At 42.1% G+C, this 11543-nt stretch overlaps 1 protein-coding gene across 1 annotated transcript; it reads left to right on the top strand.

Annotated features, from left to right (window-relative positions):
* Nucleotides 1-10087: 10087 nt before the first annotated feature.
* LOC147445808 (uncharacterized) lies at nt 10088-11310 on the top strand. Its single transcript, XM_086526107.1, has 3 exons — nt 10088-10107; nt 10200-10308; nt 11215-11310. The coding sequence occupies exons 1-3, from the start codon at nt 10088-10090 to the stop codon at nt 11308-11310; spliced, it is 225 nt and encodes a 74-aa protein (XP_086382233.1).
* Nucleotides 11311-11543: the final 233 nt, after the last annotated feature.

Genomic DNA, 11543 nt, shown 5'->3' with positions numbered 1-11543 from the left:
GGGTACGGACGTCAGGTGTCTCCATCGGCGTCTGGGCCCCGAAGCGAGGAGTGTCGAGTGGGGTGGCTCCTGGCGGAGTAGGTAGAGGTGTGTAGCTTCTAGGAACAGTCAGCCGTGCAAAACCTAGCGTAGATGGAGATGCTGTGGCTGGTGTGGGAGCGGGCAAAGAAGGGGAGGGTAAAGAGCCTCGTCGAACACGAGGCGGTGTGGAGGCATCGGTGGCGGAATCCCCACAAAAACTGCCACCGCCACCACTAGAGCGCGGGTGTCTAGACGAGTGTGAAGCTCGTCTCGTCAACCCCGAAGCTTCGGAGCGCGCCGAATGCTCCGAAATAGAGGGAGATGCGGATGGAGTAGGAACTCGCGATGATGCGCCAGAGCGATGACGCTCCACGTACCACTGTCTCTGCTGCGGTGACAAAGAAGAAAGAAACTCCTCATCATCCATACCTGCATTAAACACACAAATATTTAAACTTAATATTGAATGAATAGAGTAGACAATGACGCAAAGACCATTAAATACAATGACGTAATGATGCATATAAATACAATCACGCAATGAATTGAGTGATAGAAGAGGCAAGTCGAAAACTCAGAATTTTCAATCAAAAGATGTGAGTGTGAGTAGAAAAGAGCGTTATACACCATGGAAGGTACTTAGAGAGCCAGAGCTTTTACAACACGGAGCAAAATTGTTCAAATACAATATTTGTGGCTTTAAGAGATCTCTCTCTCATCCTCTCATAACTCAGCATAACTTCCTATATCTATATAGAGCTCTCCGTTTAAACACATATCCTCTGTTTCATTTTGTAGCTCCTCTGCATGCACCCCATATAGAGTAGTAGCATCTTGATGCTCGTCTGGCACCACCGCAGCGGCTTCTGATTGAGCATCTTCTCTGATCTCCTCCATTGATGCCGTTGTGATTGGCACATGGTAGCCTTCATACGTCCTTGCACTACGAGGGGCTACCTCTATGACGTACCACCAGTTTGATGTAGACTTTGTAGGATGAAATATTACCTACCAGAGCCACATAACTTACATGAGAGCTTTCAAGCACATAACTTGTAAAAGGGGGATGCTAACTATTTACATACTTACTTGTTCACAATGCTCGGGTAGTACGAAAGTGTCTCTTAGGTCAGTCCATTTCTTAGTAGAATCCACCTCAAGAAAACCAGACTCTCCTCTACGCACAGTAGCGTTGCGACCCTCCATGATTATCTTGAACCATTGCACGTCGAACAAGTCGACAAAAAATCCTCTGTAATCGATCCTCAAAATCTCTTGCAGCGTGCCGAAGTAAGTGAGTTCCGCCACCACAGGATCTGCATCAGAGGAACGTCATCGACTAGACTGTTCAAATTTTTCCATGATTCCACAATCTTGAGTAAAACGCTTTTTGTCGATTCGTTCCACCCTAAAATGTCAACCTTTACACCATGCTGCTGTGTATGACTTATACTACAACGAACAAAGATTATGAGTGGCCGTTCAAACGTTTAGAAATAAAGTCACTAGCTAGTCGTACATTGCAAACTTACCTTGGTCGCGCAACCCCGAGAGTACTCCCACTCTTCCTCAGTCACTTCGTCACCGCATTGTTGTGCGCTTTTCAATTGGTTGTGCAACCATCTTAAGCTCATGAAGGTTGGTAGGCTCTCCAGAACCGTTGGATAGTGCATCGGTGGTCGTCTTCCCCGTCTCCACTCGATTCATGCCCTTTGTCGCTCTGGCTTTGCATCCTCATATTGTGAAATCCACTTTTGCATCACTGGATTGTGAAGCATGCAAAATCGGTTGATTTTAGCCTCTAGATCTTCCGTCATCTTCTTCTCAACACCGAGATTGCACATGACAATCCTAGATATGCGCTCATCATCTATGGTTCTCCATAGCGTGTCCCGGGCTTTATCAAATCTGTCTAGCCACTCTCCAATGTACACTAGGGACTCTGATACCAACCAACCTTCTGCCATGCTACCCTCCGGACGTGCCTTTTGACGCACATATCCCTTAAGCGTTTTCATGAAGGGCGGCCATGGACTTACATTCTCCTCATGCCATGATGCTAGGGCGGCCATGGACTTACATTCGAAGAAATGCTTGATGCGAGGAAGCAGAGGAAAATGTCGCAAAACCTTTTGTGGAATTTTTGTCCCGTGGAGATCTACTCGATATCTTTCGGAATCACATTTCGGACACTTCTCCATGTCTATGTATTCCCCTCTGAAAAGAATGCAGTCATTAGGACAAGCGTGGATAGAATTGTAATCCATCCCCAAGTTTCGCAAAATCTTTCTTGCATCATCTCGAGAATCTGGCATCACATTGTCAGTTGGTAGTATGTGCTCTTTAAGCAATCTACACAACATAAAAATACGATACAGTCGTGTAAAAATCTATCAGATCATTATACATTTAGAGTTTTATTAAAGTAAACTAATTGTAATAGATCACCTGAAAAGCGCTCTGACGCTAGTGTCACTCCATCCAAACTTTGCGTGCATGTTGAGAAGAACCAGGAGTGCTTTCAATCTAGACATATGTGCTCCATTATACAATGGCGTATCGGCTTCACTTTTCATATCATCATAGATAAGCCTTTCTGAATCCATGATCGTCTCGATCATTTCATCAATCTCGGGCTCAAACATTGCCTTGTTGGGAATGTGCTCTGCATGATCATCCCCCGAGCTGTCAGAGGCTACATCTTGTGGCCTCACATATGCTGCTTGACCAAAGCGCCTGCGAACACGTCTATTGGGTTGCAAGATTTCTGCTTGTTGGCCGGTGTCAGAGTCCGACGAGTTATAATTGGCAACAACTCGATCTATAATAGATGGATCGAACTCGCCAAATTCGCGAACGTGCTGCAAAGAAACACGTCTTGTCCGTCGCACAGCATGCTTGCATTGATTACAAGGACATAAGACCCTCGTTGAGAGATAGGTGTTTCGGTTGGACGGTCCCACATCCTCGTCACTACTCATAATGTGGATAAAAATCTTGTAACCTGGACAACAAATTTAATATTCTATTGGAATTCTTCGTCTTATCTCTCTCTCTCTCTCTCTCTCTCTCTCTCTCTCTCTCTCTCTCTCTCTCTCTCTCTCTCTCTCTCTCTTTACCTCACATTCTCTAGTCATGTCCAATCCCCGCACACCTCGGTCTAGAGGTGCACGAAGATCAGAACCACCGGGTTATAATCTCGTCTTTATTGGTCAATACCTATATTTGTGGGTACAAGAAATCTACAGACCCACGTCTACATGATATTGCATGTAGTGGACAAAACCCCTTTGCCTCTTCTCTAGCTGTAGCACTTCACAGCATCTTAACATCTTTTCACAGTAGATCTTTTCACTGTTCGTCTAACTCTAAACCCTAAACCGTAAGTAATTCTTGCGTGGACTCGATCTAACATATATAAGCGTAAATCTAACTAAAAATAAACCTAAATCTAATTTAACATAAGTCTACATCTAACCTAATCTTTAACGTCTTTTGGAATAGTTTCCTACGACGTTAAAACTCTCTTCTTCTTGTGTGTGTGTGTGTGTGTGGGTGAACCTAAATAAACCTAAGTCTAATCTAATATAACATAAATCTAAATCTAACGTAAATTATGTTATATTAAAAACAAAGAACTAAACTAACAGGGATTATATGAACCTTAAAACTGATTTAACACATAATTTTCACATAACTCAGCAAGAGTTGGCATTCTCATCACTAAAGATGTGAGAGTTAACTTCCGGCGGTGACGCTGCCTCATCTCCATCCACATCTGACTACAGCAATTGGCCCTTTAGACCGTTCTTGCTCTTGTTACTAACTTTGAAGTTGCTGTTGAATGACTAGAGGTTGTCTAGATGGTCATTGTGTCGGGGATGTAGTGACTCTTGCCGCCTTGAAGATCCACCTTCTTCCCTATCTTCTGAAGACATTTCACCAGTACTTTTGAATCAACGGAGCCCACCATGAGTGAAGGCAGCAATACCCTATATTCCATTGAGGGCTTTCTTCACCCGCTTCATGCAGGCATCGCAGTCTATGGAGACCTAAATCTAGCATAAATAAACGTAAATCTAATTAAAAATAAACCTAAATCTAATCTAATTTAACTTAAATAAACCTAAATCTAATTTAACGTAAGTCTACATCTAACCTAATCTTTAACGTATTTTAGGATAGTCTCCTACGACGTTATAACTCTCTTCTTCTTGTGTGTGTGCGCGTGTGTGGATGTGTGTGCCAATAAAAAGAGATAAATGGTATAACCTTTCTATCACCCATGCCAAGTATAATAGATTGGTTATGCCATTTCCCTCTTGAATAATAGGTCTTGAGTTCAACTCCTCATCGGCTAGATCTTTAGGTCTTTTAATTTTAATTAGTTTCCTACGACATTAAATTAGTTTCTCTCTCTTTCTCTCTCAACGTGTGTGCGTTTTTTTGTTTATGCATGTTTTCTCTCTCTTTTCCTCTCTCAATGTGTGTGTTTTTTGTTTATGCATGTTCTCTCTCTCTTTTCCTCTCTCAATGTGTGCGTTTTTTGTTTATGCATGCTCTCTCTCTCTTTTCCTCTCTCAATGTGTGTATGCATTCTTTGTTTATGTATGTGTGTGTGCGTTTTTGTTTATGTTTGTACTCTCTCTCTCTCTCTCTCTCTCTCTCTCTCTCTCTCTCTCTCAAAAACACTATGTGTGTGTGTGTATGTGTGTGTGTGTGAGAGAGAGAGGGAGGGAGAGAGAAAGAGGGGAAGGGAACATGAGAGTGAGGAGAGGGAAGGAGCATACTTGGCTCTCCTTCCTCTCCTCGTGTGTGTGTGTGTGTGTGTGTGTGGAGAAGAAAGAGAGAGAGAGAGAGAGAGAGAGAGAGGGAGAGGGAGAGGGAGAGCGTTACCTGCTCCTTGCTTGAGGGCGCCGAAAAACGCAGATCTGAGATCTGGGTTTTTGGGCGCTCTCTGTTTTTTTAGCCCAGTCGGCATCGCTATGAGCGTCGCTATGAGCGTCGCAAATTTCTTTGTAAATTTGCGACGCTCATAGCGACGCCGGGAATTTTTTTTTTGAGCGTTGCTGTGTGAGCGTCGCTAATATGAATAGCCTCTTGTAGTGTTCCACTATGATATATTCCACTATGAACATACCTGACACATTTTATGCCAGTCGTGTGACTTCAAACCGGTAAGCGTTCCTTCTTTAGTAAAACATGTTTGGAGCAAGTGCATTACACCAGTGGGGGTTCGCAAAGATCAAATGGTCTCTTTTAGTTTGCGTTCTTGGGCTCCTGTGAAAATCTATGGTGCTTTAGGGAGTTTTTTTTAATCCATCGGATGCTGTCTGCGGCCAATATTTCTCCATACGATCCACATTTCTAAGGTCAACCCTGGCTCCCAAAGTATCTTTCTTGCCGGTCAAATGGTCCCATAGTGGATTATCCACATTCTTGAATATGTGCATTGGATCAAGCAGGTGATTGATCATGAGTCGGGGCCAATATGGTAACTCGTACCATAGAGATAGTCTCTTCATCCCTGGGGGCAAACCGTCATCACACATCTCCTTCTGCTCTAACCATGCTTGTGTAGACATCCTCGGTGGCTCTCTTCCCAAAAAGCCGTCACGTAACACATGATTCTCTGGAAGATACGCTTGATGACCTTCGTAGATTTTCTTCTTTAATGAGGGCGCCCAACGTGCATTTAGTCTAGGTCCACATGTGATACATGCTCTGTATCCGCTTGTTTGAAGCCCTGCATGTATGCACATGATAATAGAAACGCTTGAGAAAAAACAAGATTTACAGTGTTTGAGTGAGGAGTGTAAATCACCTGAGCATTTTGTTAGTCCGGGATCGTCATGCGTGGTCCACATTAGAATGCCTCTGATCAAAGCATTCCGTCGACCTGTGTGTCGGCTCATATCCACCACTTCTATGCCAATCCACAATTGTTGTAGCTCTTCCAATAGTGGACGAAGATACACATCCATATTCTTCACTTTATACCGCCTTGGCACAATGAAGCTTAGCCATACGTGCCCCTTCTTCGTAGTCAACCACAGGGGAATGTTGTAGTTGACGATGACAATGGGCCATACACTGTAAGATGTTGATCTTTGACCAAATGGATTTACACCATCCATAGCCAGGCCTAGACGCAATTTGGAGCTTCCCTGGCAAAATCCGAGCATGTTTCATCTATATGTTTCTAGGCTGCGCAATTTGCAGGAGTCCGTAGCACACCATCCAAAGATTTATTCTCCTCATGCCATGATGCTAGGGTGGCCATGGACTTACATTCGAAGAAATGCTTCATGCGAGAAAGCAGAGGAAAATGTTTCAAAACCTTTTGCGGAATTTTTGTTCCGTGGAGATCTACTTGATATCTCTCGGAATCACATTTCAGACGCTTCTCCATGTCTATGTATTCCTCTATGTATTCGTAGTCATGAGGTGCACGGAGATCAGAACCATCGGGTTATAATCTTGTCTTTATTGGTCAATGCCTATATTTGTAAGAAATCTACACACCCACGTCTACATGATAGTGCATGTAGTGGACAAAACCCCTTTGCCTCTTCTCTAGCTGTAGCATTTCACAACATCTTAACATCTTTTCACAATAGATCTTTTCACCGTTTGTCTAACTCTAATTTTTTTACCGTAATCTCAAAGGTAGACTCTAATATAAAAACTTAATCCAAAATCTAATCTTAAATCTAACCTAATTGAACACGTGGTGATTAGCTCCATTGAAGGGTAAAAGACATACCAATGGGGCTACTAGTTGCGTAGATGTAAATGGGCCTCACATATACAAATACTTCAATGCAAGAGTTTAATAATCTCACCTCCACACCCCGTCGATCCCACTCCTTTCTTTGAAGCCAGTGAGGTCTTCCATCTGTGCATCTGACCTGCGATGCTTCATGTAGTCGCACATGCGTCTCCTCATCCAAGCATCGTCAAATGTATTCTCTAGAGAGGGAACTGGAAACTCTCGATGCATCATAGCAATAAGATAATCCTTGGAGGCTTTATCGTTGAGCCCTCCAAGAGACTATGACAAACTATAGTGTGTCAAAAAACCTGTCTACACAACTGTCGTATGCGGCCCATCACTTGCTTCCCCTCATGGGTCATAATGATCTCATCGAACATACGATTGATGAGGTGCACGTATCCCTTTGGAATGTCCCTCCCGTGAACTATAGCAACCCTGTATGGTGAAGGCTCATCGCCTAGGCCTCTAGCGATCCCGATGCAGTGTTTGGGTCACTCCTCAGCATCTCCGATGCAGTGACTGGGACACCACTCTCAAACGCGTAGGCAGTATGATCCTTCGGTGTAGTCTGAGCAGTCTCACAAGCAAGGACACTCCTTGATGTGTCCTACGGACTCTGCAACACATGAGCTCGAGGAATGACGTGCTCCCCGCTACAACCACCACCACCGCTAGACTGTCGTGGAATTGCTGGTCTGCATGCTCCATCGAACATAAATCTAGATCTAAGTCAATCTTAAACTCAAAATAAACCTAAATGTAATCTAATCTAACGCGTGAAAATAAACCTAAACTAATCTAACGTAAATCTAACTCAAAATAAACCTAAATCTAATCTAATCTAACTTAAATAAATCTAAATCTAATCTAACGTAAATCTAAATCTAACATAATCTTAAACGATAAAAAGAGGAAAATGGTATAACCTTTCTATCACCCAAGTGTGGTAGATTGGTTATGCCATTTCCCTCTTGAATAACAGGTCTTGAGTTCAACTCCTCGTCGACTAGATCTTTAAGGTCTCTTGGGATAGTTTCCTACGACATTAAAACTTTCTTCTTCTCGTGTGTGTGTGCCAATAAAAAGAGGAAAATGGTATAACCTTTCTATCACCCAAGTGTGGTAGATTGGTTATGCCATTTCCCTCTTAAATAGCAGGTCTTGAGTTCAACTCCTCATTGGCTAGATCTCTAAGGTCTCCGGGGATAATTTCCTACGACGTTATTAAATTAAACTCTCTTCTTCTCGTGTGTGTGTGTGTGTGCGTGCGCGCCAATAAAAGGAGGAAAATGGTATAACCTTTCTATCACCCAAGTGTGGTAGATTGGTTATGTCATTTCCCTCTTGAACAATAGGTGTTGAGTTCAACTCCTCGTCGACTAGATCTTTAGGGTCTCTTGGGATAGTCTCCTACGATGTTAAAACTCTCTTCTTCCTCTCTCTCTCTCTCTCTCTCTCTCTCTCTCTCTCTCTCTCTCTCTCTCACTCTCTCTCTTTTCCTCTCTCAATGTGTGTGTATGCATTCTTTGTTTATGCATGTGCGTCTGTGTGTTTTTTGTTTATGCATGTTCTCTCTCTCTCTCCTCTCTCTCTCTCTCTCTCTCTCTCTCTCTCTCTCTCTCTCTCTCTCTCTCAAAAACACAATGTGTGTGTGTGAGAGAGAGAGAGAGGGAGAGAGAGAGAAAGAGGGGAAGGGAACATGAGAGAGAGGAGAGGGAAGGAGCATATCTGGCTCTCCTTCCTCTCCTCCTGTGTGTGTGTGTGTGTGTGTGTGTGTGTGTGGAGAAGAAAGAGAGAGAGAGAGAGGGAGAGCGCGGGTTACCTTTGCTTGCTTGAGCGCCGAAAACTCAGATATGAGATCTGAGTTTTCGGACCCTCTCGGTTATTTTTTTACCCCTGTCGGCGTCACTATAGGCGTTGCTATGAGTGTCGCTAGTTTACTTGTAACTTAGCGATGCTCATAGCGACGCCGTGGGTTTTCACTTTTGAGTGTCGCACTGCCAACGTCGCTAGTATGAAGTACCTCTTGTAGTGTCCACAAACAGGTCCGATTTCAGCATACACTACATCACTTGGAGAATTCTGCGTTCTCTGATGTGCTGAGTTTATTGCATAGACAGGTCCGATTTCAGCATTGCTTAGATTGTTATAGCAGGTACAATGCACAAATGCAGGTGTTCAAGCGGCTAGACGGCCTCTGATGTGCTGACTTTATTACGTATACTGACAGATCAGGTTATTTGAAACAATCTCCAACGAGCTGCTCTGTTAGGTCGAGAATTGGGTGCTCATCTGTGAGGGCATCACGGGTGTTTTTGAGAGTGAATGGCAAGCGAAAGCAAAGTGGATAGCGATATCAACATGAGTGAGACTGAGGTATGTCCCCATTAGATACTCTTGATTATGTAGTACAATGTTTGATGGTGCACCTTGTCTAAACTTGAACCACGTCAATGAGACATGTCATGGGTTGTGCTTGTGTATGTGAAAAGGTCATATAAATGTGTATGATCAATAAACTTTATCTTTTTTCCGTATTTTTTTAGGATGTTTCTCCATTTATTGAGGTTGTGGGGGCAAATGAAAAAGTTGTCCGTGATTGTCATGCGTCACAAATGTGTATTGATAGAAAGGTTTCATACAAAAGGCGGTGTCTACTCATTAGACACCTAAAGAATGTCCACAAAATTACTAATATCCATCTTCCAGAGCATAAATCAGAGCAATCTAGAATTGGTGAAAGACCACAACATATAGTGTCTCCTAGATCTAAACACCAATGCATGACAAGATTTGGGAATGTCGCACATAGAGTTACAGTGTCTCGAATAAATTTTAACAAAGATTTAGAGCATCAAGCAACTAAAGAGTGAGAAAGAGTCTATGACCCAAAAGGGAAATCACAAACAGAATGGGAACATGCTTGGATCAAAGCTCAAAAGATTGCATGGGAAGCAGACATGCCAAGTAGAGTAGAAAAGATGGAGGCAAAAATAAAGTGTGGGTACAAAGCTCGCACGAATGGAGTCCCACGTGCCACCGATGCCTCTCATGAGGAAAATTCTAGTGCCGACAAAGAAGAAATCAATGATCATGAGGATGGTTCTTTCATTGTAAGTTTTGTGCAACTCTTTTTTTCTTCAGAAGGATACTTTTTGATACTTATTTGATTTAGGATTTGTCTGTTATTATAACATGTTTTGTCATCCATATCTAGCTATACACATGCCAAAAGGATTACTTTCACGGTGAGCCATGACCACCTTGTGTGTGAGAGCCACGATGAATATGGAGCAGCTTTTGGATAGGTTTGTTGCTAATATGGATTTGTATAACTGTGTAAATATTTCAAGTGTATTACACAAAGGTAAACAATGTAAGTGTATTCATTTCAATGTAGGTACCATAAAGGAGTTACGTTTCTCTTGCTATCAAGTCGCGCTGGGCTTGAGTCGAGGATAGATGCCCCAATTATCGACGATGTTTTTGATCTTGAGGCTTCAAAAAACGTTATCAATCTTTTATTATCGTAAGAAAAATAACACTATGTTGAAGTAACGTAGATAGTTTGTGCTCTTATAATTTCTAAAAATCTATTTCATAGATGTATGGAAAGCATATTACCACCAAATGTTCTCTCAGTAGCATGGTGGGTCGACAGCAAGTGGTACTCTTTTGTATCGGAGCGTACTATAGGACACCATACTCTTGACAACTTCTTTGGGACTCGTGATTTAGGAAGTCATATCTCTTCCCCATCTTGGATGGGTATGACTATTTCATTCTTACGTATTACACAAAAGGACAAATAAACGTGAAGTCTCAATTTGACATGTTTGTATAGATCTCACTGGCTTCTTGTGGCATTTTACAATGCTCATGTGGTACACATACCTCCTTTTTATCGAAGACGCTCATCGATATTGTTGATCTTTGACTCACTCTCAATTGTCATTATGGAGACACTGTTAGCGAGTGTATGTAGGTATGCATTGCTTTTATTCTTTCAAAATGATTGAGCTGTTTGTTAGCTTTCAATCAAACGCATGCATTTGTTTGAAGGGTACTAAGGAATTTAAGTACACACTGTTCAAATCTACAAGTCAAAGAGGAGCTAGAAGATCCTATGGAATCATGCAAAATCATTACTACAAAGGTTGATAGCTTTAGTGTAGTTTTCTTTAAATTGAGTACTGATATTTCCATTGATATGTTGTTGTTTACAATGTCCCCAACAACCAAATGCAACTGATTGTGGATATCATGTAATGACTACAAAGAGATTGTTGATCAAGACCAACTTCAAAGAAAAGAAACCTCAACTCAATCTGGTATTTTCATGTCTTAAATGAAGCATTGTTTAGCAAGTGTGCTTGAGACCTATATCGTTTTTTGATGTATATATTTTTTGGCAGTCAAAAAAGAATTGGTTCCAGCATGAAGAGGTTATGTTTACGAGAAAGAAGCTCAACGAGTGGCTGCACAAGAAGATGGGTGAAGTCACGGTTTAGGGTTGGCCACAATTTTAGCATCGAACTATTTTGAGATTATATCAAAATGGGATCTACCATTTTTTGTATTGGGAGCTAGCTTTGGCCGTACTTGATACGCATAGCTCTTCTTTTTGTGTTGAACTATTTGGAGACTTCATCAAAATGTGGTCACCATTATTGTATCAAACTCTAGCTTTTACATATAATTTCTTTTTCCTGTCATGATGTTACTATCAAGTAAAGATGTAAAG

This window comes from Adiantum capillus-veneris, chromosome 12, assembly GCF_014529385.1.
Source record: "Adiantum capillus-veneris isolate H3 chromosome 12, ASM1452938v2, whole genome shotgun sequence".
NCBI lineage: Eukaryota > Viridiplantae > Streptophyta > Polypodiopsida > Polypodiales > Pteridaceae > Adiantum > Adiantum capillus-veneris.
This window is presented reverse-complemented; position numbering and strand designations above follow the sequence as displayed.